At 34.7% G+C, this 12,774-nt stretch overlaps 2 protein-coding genes and 1 long non-coding RNA gene across 3 annotated transcripts; all 3 read left to right on the top strand.

Annotated features, from left to right (window-relative positions):
* The first annotated feature begins 5,754 nt into the window (after window positions 1-5,754).
* On the top strand, window positions 5,755-6,530 carry LOC110266268 (uncharacterized). Its single transcript, XR_002353418.2, has 3 exons — window positions 5,755-5,855; window positions 6,154-6,242; window positions 6,319-6,530. It is a non-coding gene; the product is annotated as an uncharacterized LOC110266268 (long non-coding RNA).
* Window positions 6,531-7,229: 699 nt separating this feature from the next.
* On the top strand, window positions 7,230-8,237 carry LOC107616420 (uncharacterized). Its single transcript, XM_088499848.1, has 3 exons — window positions 7,230-7,601; window positions 7,663-7,753; window positions 7,844-8,237. The coding sequence occupies exons 1-3, from the start codon at window positions 7,517-7,519 to the stop codon at window positions 8,235-8,237; spliced, it is 570 nt and encodes a 189-aa protein (XP_088355974.1). The 5' UTR covers window positions 7,230-7,516.
* A 1,234-nt stretch (window positions 8,238-9,471) lies between these two features.
* On the top strand, window positions 9,472-10,868 carry LOC110266954 (uncharacterized). Its single transcript, XM_088499324.1, has 6 exons — window positions 9,472-9,486; window positions 9,580-9,684; window positions 9,773-9,832; window positions 9,968-10,045; window positions 10,361-10,413; window positions 10,781-10,868. The coding sequence occupies exons 1-6, from the start codon at window positions 9,472-9,474 to the stop codon at window positions 10,866-10,868; spliced, it is 399 nt and encodes a 132-aa protein (XP_088355450.1).
* The last annotated feature ends 1,906 nt before the right edge of the window (window positions 10,869-12,774 follow it).

Here is a 12,774-nt window from a genome sequence, read left to right as displayed (position 1 = left end):
GTGTCACAACTCTTCACTCTTCAACGACAAGGTTCAGTGGTCAAGAGAGAAATCCTTTTGTTTATCTCCCTTACATCCATGGTTTTTATGAAAAAGATATATCTCTTGTGTCCCGGAAGATTATGTTAGCAGCAAGTGATCATCATCACTTTGTGGTTACTTCCTGGAAGGAAACTCAACTATGCTGAAATGCAAAGTCGCATGTGAAGTCTTGGCAGTTTAGAATCTATTTAATGGTCTCTGGCAACTAACTTGGCCGATTTAGATCATTGCTAATACTCACATTGCTACATTGATGTAACATAGTTATAAGTTTATAGTATTTTTTGTTGTTTTTTGTAATATAATTTATTATTTTTCAAGATAAATTTGTGTAATATTTTGAGTTTAATAAAATATCTCATTTTGTAATAATTAATTTCAGTATATTTATATTATGCATAATAATAATAATTGTTGGCAAAAATAATTTAGATTTTAGAAAAAAAGATAGTTCGTTGCTTCTAAGAAAATGAGTATAGTATAATTAAAAAAAAAGTGTTAAGATTTTAGCGGTAATAGTAATGGCAACTAAAAGTGAATAACATTATAATTTTAGAATTATTTTTAATGGCCACATAAATTGCTGGTAAAATAGGTTTTGACGGCAATAGTAATGGTCACTAAAAGTGAGTAACATTGCAATTTTAAAATTACTTTTGGTGGCCATATAGATTGTCAAGAAAATGGTCGCTAAAAGTGATATACTTTTTGCCGTCATTAGAAAAGTCTTTACCGGCAAATGTTATAATTTCCGTTAAAACCTTTTAACGACAAAATATAAGACGGCTAATGTCTAATTGCCAGTAAATATAGTAGCGGCTATTTTTATTGCTGCTAAAAGCAAAATAAATGACTGCTAAAATTTATTTTTCTTGTAGTGAGAGTCGAATTTGTGAATTGTGATTTTATAAATGATGAATATTTTTTTAATGACTATTTAACAGCATATACAAAAAGAGAAATTATGCTCCTTTAAAGTGAATGAACAACAACAACAACAACAACAACAACAACAACAACAACAACAAAGCCTTATCCCACTAAGTGGGGTCGGCTACATGAATCAAACGACGCCATTGTGCTCTGTCATGTATCATGTCTACAGAGAGACCGTTTACATGTAGATCTCGTTTGACCACCTCATGGATGGTCTTCTTAGGTCTTCCTCTGCCTTTCGCCCTTTTGTCTATCTTCCATCTCATCCACCCTCCTGACTGGATGTTCTATCGGTCTTCTTCTCACATGTCCAAACCACCTGAGACGCGATTCAACCATCTTTTCCACAATGGGTGCTACTCCAACTCTCTCCCTTATATCTTCATTCCTTATTTTATCCAATCGCATATGACCACTCATCCATCTCAACATCTTCATCTCTGCCACACTCAACTTATGTTCGTGCTCCCCTTTAGCCGCCCAACACTCTGTACCATAAAGCATAGCCGGTCTTATAGCGGTGCGATATAATTTACCTTTAAGTTTTAAAGGCACTTTTTTGTCGCATATAAAACCAGATGCACTCCGCCATTTTGACCAACCTGCTTGGATCCTATGATTTACATCCTGTTCAATCTCTCCATTATCCTGTATGATGCACCCAAGATACTTAAAACTTTTAAATTTTCGTAGGATGTTTTCTCCAATCTTCACCTCTATATTGGAGTTTTCCCTTCTCAAACTGAACTTACCTTCCATATATTCCGTCTTGCTACGGCTTATGCGCAGACCATACACTTCTAGAGCTTCTCTCCATAACTCCAACTTCTTATTTAGGTCTTCCCTTGACTCTCCCATAAGGACGATATCATCGGCAAAAAGCATGCACCATGGCACAAGCTCTTGGATGTGCTCTGTGAGTACTTCCAAGACTAATGTGAAAAGGTATGGACTTAAGGATGATCCCTGGTGTAATCCAATACCAATAGGAAATTCCTCTGTCACACCACCTTGAGTCTTCACACTAGTTATGGCCCCATCATACATGTCTTTAATTGCCTGAATATATGCGATCCTTACTCTCCTCTTTTCTAAAACATTCCATAAGACCTCCCTTGGTACCCTATCATACGCTTTTTCCAAATCAATAAACACCATATGTAGATCTCTTTATTACTACGATACCTCTCCATCATCCTTCTTAATAGGTATATCGCTTCAGTGGTAGATCTGCCTGGCATAAATCCAAATTGGTTCTCTGTTACTTGTGTCTCTTTTCTCAACCTCCGTTCTATCACCCTTTCCCATAGTTTCATAGTATGACTCATAAGCTTAATCCCTCTATAGTTTCCGCAAATTTGTATATCCCCCTTATTCTTGTAGATAGGTACCAAGGTGCTCTTTCTCCACTCATCAGGCATCTTCTTTGACCTTAAAATCTCATTAAAAAGCTTGGTTAACCAGTTGATGCCTTTTTCCGCAAGACCATTCCAAACCTCAATCGGGATATTATCAGGTCCTACTGCCATGCCATTTTTCATCTGCTTTAGAGCCTCTTTTACCTCGAAGTCTCGAATCTTTCGATAGTAGTCAAAGTTTTGATCTTCTTCCCTTGGGCATAATCGACCAAGGCTCGGAAGAGTCTTCTGTCCCTCATTAAATAACTCGTAGAAGTAGCTTTTCCACCTTTCATTAATCTTCTCCTCTTGAGCCAACACCTCTCCATCCTTATCCTTTATGCACTTAACCTTATCCAAATCTCTTGTTCTTCTTTCCCGGCTCTTTGCGATTTAAATTTAATTTAAATCAAAATAACAAACGCGTACATCATGAAAATTATAAATTCAATAGATTGAGATTTTAGAGATATTCTCCACATCCAAGCAATTTTAGCATTCAAGCTCATCCAAGTAATTTTAGATCATGCATTTTTTCCGTTTTTTTTCCTCATGCTTCTTCTGATCTCTTCTTCTTCTTCTCTTCTCCCCGCGCTTCTTCTTCTTCTTCTTCTTCTTCGCCTTCTTCTTCGCGTTCTTCCTCCTCTTCTTTATCCTCCTTCTTTTTTGCGTTCCTTCTTTTTCATGTGTTTTCTTCTTATCGTCATTCTTTTGTTGTTGCTATTGTATTTTTTTTGTCTTTTCCTCCTTCTCTCCCTAGTGAAGAAGTAGTAGAAGGTGAGGAGTGATGACAAGTCATCTTAGCCTAGTTTCACTAGCCTTTTTCTTTTGTTTTCACTTGATTTATACACTTTCTTGAGCCATAAGCAAGCCAATTGGGTAGATTTCCATGTTTCCTTTGATTCAATCAACCATGTATGAATTAAGGCAATTTCATGAGATTCTATGCTATAATTGTCATATATTATGAAAGAATAACAAACTCATGATTTTAAGCAAAGCTTTGATGTGTTTGGTTGATTGATGATAGGTGAAAAGAGTTTTGAAGAAGGTTGAAGAAAGAAGGAATGGCTAGGAGCAAGAGAGAACAAAAAGCTTGAGCAAAAGTTTGACCTCAAACTTTAGCTCAAACTTTTGGAAGAATTGAAAAACACTCCAGAGGAAAAAAAGCTTGAGCAAAAGTTTGACCTAAAACTTTAGCTCAAACTTTTGGGATCACAAACTCAATACCCTGGAGAGAAAAGCTTGTGCCAACGTTTGAGGTCAAACTTTTGCTCAAACGTTGGCGCCACACTTGCACACCCTGGAGGAAAAAGCTTGCGCCAACGTTTGAGGTCAAACTTTTGCTCAAACGTTGGCGCAACACACATTTACAAGGGGGCCAACGTTTGAGCAAAAGTTTGACCTCAAACTTTGGCTCAAACGTTGGTAGCAGCAAGGAAGCTTAGCTGATGCGAAAAGTTTGAGTAAAAGTTTGACCTCAAACTTTTACTCAAACTTTGACTCAAGCTTTTATGTTTTTCAACCCGGTTCACAATGGATCTTTCTCCAACTCCAAGAGCAATCAACCAAAGCCTTTATCAACCCAATTCCATCAAGAACAAAGGCCCAATTCAAGGCTTGAAGACCATTTGAAGAAAGTGTATAAATAGCTTAGGATTTAAGTTTTGAAAGGAGCTTGTTTTGAGAATTTTCATAACACTTACAGTAGAGAACTCACTTTACATTTTTGTTTGGCTGTTTTAGAATTCTAGAGAATTGGGGAGGAGAATTGATCTCTCTTCTTCCTGGTTCTTGTTGAGCACTCTTTACTTTTCTTGCTTGGGATCTTAGGTGGAGAATTGAAGAACTTCTATTTCAATCTCACCTTTGGATCTTGTTTAATTTTCTGCATAATCAAAATTCAATTTCTGTTCATTGCTTCTTCTTCTATTCTCTCTGCAATTTACATTTCCCTTGCAATTGTTCTTGCTGGATCTAGGAAGGCAATGAGATCTAGACTTGGTTATCTAGTCTCTTGGGTCCTGAGATCTACAGCTTTAAATTTCAATTTCACTGTTTCGTTGCTAGACCAAGCTGATTTCCATTTTTGTCAAGATCCGGTTCAATTGAATCCATCTTCTACATTCCTGTTTGTTGCAATTTATTGTTCCTTGTTTAATTTCTGCAAATCCACTCCCCAATTCCCTTTATCATTCAAGCCATTTACATTTCTTGCACTTTAAGATTCTGCAATTTACATTTCTTGCAATATAAGTTTCTGCAATTTACATTACTTGTTCTTTAAGATTCAGCTTATTTACTTTCTTTGCTCTTTAATTTTCTGCAATCTACCCTTCTCCCTTTTTAATTTCATGCAATTTAGCTTCTGTCGAATACAAACCACTCAAATCCATTCTTGATCCGCTTGACTAAATCAACCACTAAACTAAAATTGCTCAATCCTTCAATCCCTGTGGGATCGACCTCACTCCCGTGAGTTTTATTACTTGATACGACCCGGTGCACTTGCCGGTTAGTTTTGTGTGTTTGGAATTCGTTTTTCATTTTCCGAAAATACGCATCAAGGAGGAAGAGTTTTAAATTGTGTAGAACAAAAATGAACCGAACATGTTATTATTATGGTGAAACAATTGTATAGTACTAAATGAATGGAACATTATCCATTATATAAATTCAAATTCAAACAACTTTCTGCATAATGAACCGAACATGTACTCATGGTGAAACAATTTTATAGTATTGAGTGAACGAAATATAATCCATTATATATATATATATATATATATATAATACGAAATATCTCTGTCTACAATTTAGAGATTATCCACTACTAGAAAATTAGTTATTACAGACGGATATTTCCGACGGATTTTATCCCACTGAAATACAGACGGAATTTCAGAGGGATTTTTTTATCGGAAAACAAAAAAAATAGATTAGCATAAATTACAGACGGAAAAGAGAATCCGTCTATAATTCTGTCGGAAAAATTAATTTTTTTTCCGTAGAATAGTTACAGACGGATTTTCCGTCTGTAATTAAGTAGATAAAACACGCATTTTATTAAATTATTACAGACGGAAAATCCGTCTGTAATTTAAAATTTTCTGTCTGAAAATTTTAATTTAGACCTAACCTATACCCTCTTCTCTCTCCGTGGCAGCCCCCATTCAAACTGTGTTTCGAGCTCCATTCATAGATCAAACACGAGCTTCTTCCTCTCTCCCTGGCACGAGTTACTTTTCTCTCGGTGGCTGCTACTTCTGCTTCTTCCGCCGTGGCCGTTGCCGCTGCCGCCGCTGCTTGCATCGCACAATCTCTCTGTCATCCCTTGCGTCCTACGAGATCCCCCCGCCGTCGCTCTCATCGCAGAGCTCTCTCTGCCGACGCTCTCATCGCATCTGCTCCCTCTGGCACCTCTCCCATCTAATCTCAACTCACTCTCTCAGTTCTTCTTGTAACCATCTCAAATTTCAGGTATATAAATCCTGATTTTGTGATTCTGTTCTTTGTGATAAACCTTAGGGCTCAATTTTTCTGTGCCAGTTTTAGGTTTATCATACTCTACTTTTGTGCTTCGTTTGAATCTGTGGATTTACTCTGATTTTGATGAATTTTTTCTGCAATCGAAGCTTTCGTTTGAATTATTTGCTTGGACGAATGTTGAATCTGTTCTGTTCTGCTTTGTTCAAGTAATTTGTAATTCAATTTGAGCTATTTGTTTGATAATTATTTACAACTTTCATTGTTTGATAATCATTTGCTTGTTATTCAGTGTTACAGCTCAAGATCTTGTTGACACTATGCTTCTAAATTTCTGATATCTTCACTCTTAACGATGGATCTGTAACGCCTCTACTCAAGGTTAGGGTTTCATGTCTCTAATTATATGCTAATTATGAGATTATGTTGATAGTAATTGAGATTGTGAATGTTGCAGAGCATGACAGTGCATAATATGTATGTTGGAGAGGGTTCAGACTTCCAATATAATATATAAAAGGGTGGCTGAGCAGTGGGGTTCTCTTGGTGACTTGACTACGTCTGTTACATCGATTCGATTCAATTGATACAGAAGGAATACTCAGGATCTGCTAGAACTGGAGATGGATCTATTAGACGAGATCAAGTTGGTGAGGTCAAAATACTCAGGTTAATATTTCAATTGCATAACCCTTATAGAGTTCTATTTTATGTTTCAGAATTGTTATTCTGGTAAATAAGGTTTAGTTCAATATTTAATCTGTATTGGTTTCTGTGTTGTTGGCTTATGTATTTTGCAGCTTGTTCAACAGGGTTCACTGAATTATATTAGTTCCCAGGTAAAGCTGGCCCTCCTTGTCTCTCCCAAGTCTTGAAGACATACTTAATCAATTTTTAACCCTTTAATTCTTATCTTCTGTGAGCTCTGAAGCAATGGTAAAAGGATTGGAGGAGTTAGTAATCAATTTTTAACCCTTTAATCTGAGAAGGCTCAAAGTGAGCTGGAGCATAGTCCAATCTTCTCATTCAGAACCAGAGAGTTGGAGCATAGTCCAATCACTAGTCTTCCACTACTACATTACTATATATCGAGAGTGCGTTTGAGCCTACAAGCTTCTAACTAATATTTTTCTCTTCATGGAACAGTTGGTTGAATCTATTTTAAGCAAGGTTGTAGAAGAGTTCGAGCATCAGATTGCAAGCAGAGGAGGTGAACAGTTACAACCAAAAATAACTTCAAGAGATCCTATTTCTCAAAGCAATGGGTCTTCAAGAGGTGAACAGTTACAACCAAAAATTTCTTGAATGTAAGTAGAACTGTCCAATGAACATGACAACATAGCAAAGAAATAGGAAAGTGATGTTGATTCCTTTTATTGTTGATCTTTTTCTAGTCATATTCTAGCACTTGTTCTGTTTGGTTTATTTTCTTGAGAGTAAAAACTAAAACGAGGTTCAGGGCCACCTAATTAGAAGATAAGAGGTGAATTTAATACATTAACAGATGTAATACATTCGGTTTTCTTTTTAAAGATAATATAAAAAATTATTTTTACTGTGGCATGTAATTGGATGTATTTGTAAATTAAATTCTTTTAAACATTAGCCTGAAAAGAAAATGTGCAAGTTTCATTGAACCTTGAAAAGGTATCGAGATGGGGGGAGGGGCGACGGGGGGCACCCGATATCTTCTACAAGGAAGCTCAGCGCCTTGGCTATGTTGCTCGCTCTGCCTTCAAGGTTCTCGAAACTTCTGTTTCTTCTTCTTCTTCTAACTAACTAACTAACTTTGAGTTAACAGCTGGTACAGATACAGAAGCAGCACAAGCTCATCAAGGCTGGCTCATCCGTACTGGACCTCGGCTGTGCTCCGGGTGCTTGGCTCTCCACAGGTACCCTCTCTTACTTGAAACTTACCAAATAAAAGAAAATGGACTGACTTTGTTGTGGAAAAATGCTGAACAAACATTTTATGGAATTAGGGTTCCGAATTTTTGGTGGTGGTTTTGCTCAACAATCACCATTCCTAAATGTAATACAATCAAGTTTTGGCTGTTGACTTTTCAGCAAAAAGGTTTTTCTGTTATACTTTTGGACATGTGCCCTTTGGTTTCTAGAATCACAACTAAAGATGCAGCTCTGTCAGTGGAGCTAGGGATGCGAGCATTGGATTTGGCTGTTGGCAGAAGAGCTGCATTTTCAGTTTATGCTGACGGTGATGATAATCAGGAAGGTGAGCAAAGCCATGATGATCCATCCACTTTGGCGGAAACTGGAGTGTTGCAAGTTGGTGGGAACCTTCTTATAAAGCTTTTGGAGAGCGAAGATGCAAAAGGTGGTGTGGTTCATTTATTGTTCCAAATTGCTGATTTTTGAAAACAGGATAGTTAAAGTATCTTGAGTTAACTAGGTCTTGTATATAAATTCTTGCAGGAAATTTGTTGCTTGCTAAGAGAAGCTTATTTTCAATGCATTTGTCCTCATAATTTGGGTTAACTTGGTAGAACTGCTGTTTTGTGTTTTTGTTTATTTTTTGTACCTCCCCGCAGCACTATCTGTTCATAGACTGGTGTAACTTTTAAAACTCTTATTCTAGTTCACTTTCCCTCGTAACATGCATCATCTAACAAGTTGGATATTTACTGTGGTTTCTTATTTTGTGATTGCAGAACAATCTTCATGAACTTTGGGCCCTTCTCAATTTTCTTCTGCCTGAAATTTTTAGCTCTGCTGAAACTTTTGATGAATGGTTCCAAATATCAGGTAAAATGATCTAAATATACTTTACTATTTACTTGTAAATACATATTTTAACATATAAAAATTAATTTTAACAAAATGCTTAAATATAATGTCTATGTCATTATTATTACTCTTATTTGAATATAAATTTTCACTTATGAGTTACCAAAATAATTTAGTTAACTATGACGCTGAAAAAAAAAAAGATAAGACTCCTCAATCCTTTTCCCGCCTTTGAGAAAAGATTAAGAATCTCACTATAAAAACATTTGGAACGATGTGTCACGGTTAGATAAAAGAGTGAGTAAAACAAGGAAGGATAGTTAAATGATGATAATGAATTCTAAAACTTAGTAATATGGATGAGATTCCAAGTCACCAGTTTTGAATAGGATAAGAGATAAACAAAAACTTAAAAAGGAATATGATAGATATAGCTGAGATAAAAAAGGTGTTTATTGCAATTGTTTCTAACTTTTCCACAGGCTTCAATTATTATATGTATAAATGTTTCTATGATCATAGTGATGCTTATTTTAATCTTGATTCTATTTGGTTGATTTTAGATTTCTGCAAGGACCTGAAACTGATCGAGCTACAGTTAAAAAAATTAGAGAGGCCATTGACAACCAAATAGAAATTACTGTGCAGCTCATTAATTATCAAAGAGTGGTAACAATTAATATAAGCTTCTTTAATTAACATTTATTCTTTCTATATCCTTTGATTACTCTGCAGTCTGCACTCTACAGAGAAAAATAACAAATTTAACAATTTAAATCTTATTATTCTACTTGCTACTGAAGATTCTTAACTTCTACTCAATAATTCAGGTAAGAAGTTTTGGAATTTGTTTCATTTGCAACCTATGCGAGATCAGAAGGTAAGGTACAACACGCACGCGCGCGCGCACACACATATAGATAATCATACTAAATTTAATTAACCAGTTTTAAGATTGTGTTTTTATTAACAGGGAGAAGTACAGTATTTTATTGGTGTTCAACTTGATGGTAGCCAACAATTGGAGCCTCTTCACAACTGCATTGCAGATGATACTGCCAAAGAGGGACAATTATTGGTCTGTTTAATTTCTAATCATTAACTAATTCTTGCAATTCTCTTTATTTTACATTGGATAATTGTTGGTATGTATCTGTGTTAATCAGGTAAAACAAACTGCTGAAAATGTTGATGTTGCTGTTAGAGAACTTCCAGATGCTAATATGGTAATTAATTATATTTATTTGGCCACTCTTGTTATTATTGAGTGCTCATAAATGTGTTTGGAAAAGTTAAAAACTTAACAGGCACATGCTTATGATAGTTGATAAAATATCTTAGTTTGTTCTTCTCTGTCTTAGGCATATGGAGATTCATCTTTCCGGGATTGCAAGCTAGCCTCTGAGGAAGCAATGGCTACAATAGTTAAAAAGTTGCAGGTTTTGTTCCTTCACCTTTGCCAAGCCTTTGGACTTGGGCCAATCAAGCAAAACAAGCCTGGGGCCATCTTAGATGCATTTATCTATTTTGTTACTCTTGTGACTTAGTTTGATCTTCTATACCTCTATAATTTGCTTTATTTAAGTGTTAATTTGTGTTTCTCTGCCTCCCTTATCAGCTTATACATTGGCATATATAATGCCCTTGTTGAATTGCTATATGCTGTCTTATTTAGTGACCAACTACCATTTTACTGACTAATAATATTCAATTTGAGGGATGGTTTTCCTCACCAATTTGTTTATTGCTGACAGGCCCACAGAGCCATTAGGATGGTTTTCCTCACCAATTTCAAGGAAGTTGAAAGGCTTTCTAAAATCCTTTTTATATATACAAAAAAGGTGTTTATTGCAATTGTTTTCTTGGTTGCAAACTAATAGTGCTATATGATCAATGAATAAACAAATGATTTGATTATACATACAGTGATAACTACGCAGAATCCACTTTTTAGGGACAGCTTTCTGATGAATGGTTATGTTCTAAATACTGGCCGTGCAGCTCAAGGAATGCCTCTAAACAGCTGGATTTGTGAGTTTTAGTTACTTATTGTGCTGTCTTCATGTTTGTTTTGAATTTGTTATGTTTAGACTTTAGACTTTAGAGTTGAGGAACCAATTTTCATTTATTTAATTTTTATTTGTTATGAATGGTACTGGATTTTGTGCTTGTAGGTATCACCATTTGAAATTGTATCCAGAAGAGGAATCTGGTCCTCAGTCAACAAAGAAACCTGTTGTTATTTTTATTCAAGCATTCTAATTCACTCCAATTCTAATTTGGGTTTTAATTCTATTTCAGTCAGGAGATGTCAAAATTAACTTTCAATATGGAGCTTGATGCTGCCAATGCAACTTAGTTAACTATTAATATTTTAGATTATCCTATCTTTAAGTGCTAAGTGTAATTTGTGACATTCATGTAACATTGGGATGGTCATCTTATTTTTTTTGGGTATCTTTTTATTAAGACAATGAGATATTGGCCAATGATGTTGAAAAATAACATCCAATTTTATAGGTATCATGTAATGAATATTATGTTTATTTATGTGATTTTTGGCTTTCTTTTTTCAATTTACAGTGTTTGATGGAGTAAATTTAGAAAACAAATCTAAAGTATTCATTTTGCAATGGAAAAATCTAAAAAAAAATCTATTTTATCTTACTGACGGATTTACAGACGGATTTTTTGTCTGTAATCAGAACGTGGGATGATTTCCCAAAGTTCAAATTATAGACGGAAAATCTGTCGAAAAATCCGTCTGTAATTACAGACGGAAAATCCGTCTGAAAATCCGTCTGTAATTACAGACGAAAAATCCGTCGGAAAATTCGTCTGTAATTACAGACGGAAAATCCGTCGGAAAGTTCGTCGCCTTTGGGAAATGGATAGAAAATTTACAGAGGGAAAATCCGTCGGTAACTGCTAAAAATCCGTCTGTAATTTTCCGACGGAAAAAAATCCGTCGGTAAATAATTTCCGACGGGGCTTTTACAGAGAGACAAAACCCGTTGGTAATTTCGTCGGTAACCAAAAATCCGTCTGTAATAAAGACTAAAGCCGTCTATAAATCTGTCTGTATTAATCCATTTTCTAGTTGTGATCAATTCAATTCAATTCAATTCAGATTCAGAACACCTGCGTCCATTATCTTCTATTATTAATATCAAGGGAGCGTTAGTTAAGTTTTTAATAATATTTCAATTAAGTAAATATTTTGATTAAATAAGTATTCATTATAAATGTTTAGTTAATTATGAATAAATTAAAACCAAATTTTATAAAACAAAAATATTAGTGCCGTGCGTTAAAGCAAAAACCACATCTTTTTTATTTTACTTATTTATATTAATTTGTGAAAGAAATTTATTAGTAATTAATGTTTTTTAATATTAACCAATATTTTAAGTTGGTATTTTATTTTTATATTATTCAAATTTAAAATTATTTTTTAATATTTAAAATTAATGAAATATTAATAAAAAATAATAAATTTTATTGGTGGTGTCGTATTGTTTGTAATGAAATATTGTATTGAATCATATATTATTGATTGTTAACGATTGGACCAGATATATACCAGCGAATGTATCCCAAAAAAAAAAAAGAAAAAGAAAAAAAATACACGTGAATGTTATGTAAGTTGGTATAATAATAATAAAAAGGGATAAGTACGATTTTGGTCCCTCACGTTGAGGGTCAGAATCAAAATCGTCCCTCGTGTATATTTTGATTTAAAATCATCCTTAACGTGTTTTTTTGTATTAAAATCGTCCTTTTAAATTTTTTTGGACAAAAATACCCTCCACTACCATCAGCACCTTTACCTCCATCACTACCAGCACCTTTACTCCCACCACCACCACCAGCACCTTTACCTACACCATCAAGAAAAACATCAATAAAATCAACACAAATTCAACAAATCCAAAAATCTAAAAATCAGAAATTCAACAAATTAACACAAATTCCCAAAATTCAACAAATTCAACAACCAAATAAAAAAACAACAAATCAAAATCAGCCACTACCACCACCACCACCAAACAACAAACAGAGATCAATTAACAAACTTCTTCCATCAACAGCAAACAACAATTCAGAAATCAAGAAATTCAGAAATCAAGAAAACCAACAACTCAAAACCAACAATGATTCAACAAAT

The sequence above is a fragment of the Arachis ipaensis genome, chromosome B9 (genome assembly GCF_059453495.1).
Source record: "Arachis ipaensis isolate K30076 ecotype BB chromosome B9, ASM5945349v1, whole genome shotgun sequence".
In the NCBI taxonomy this organism is placed as follows: Eukaryota; Viridiplantae; Streptophyta; class Magnoliopsida; order Fabales; family Fabaceae; genus Arachis; species Arachis ipaensis.
The sequence above is the reverse complement of the archived record's forward strand: the minus strand, read 5'-3'. Positions and strand labels throughout refer to the sequence as shown.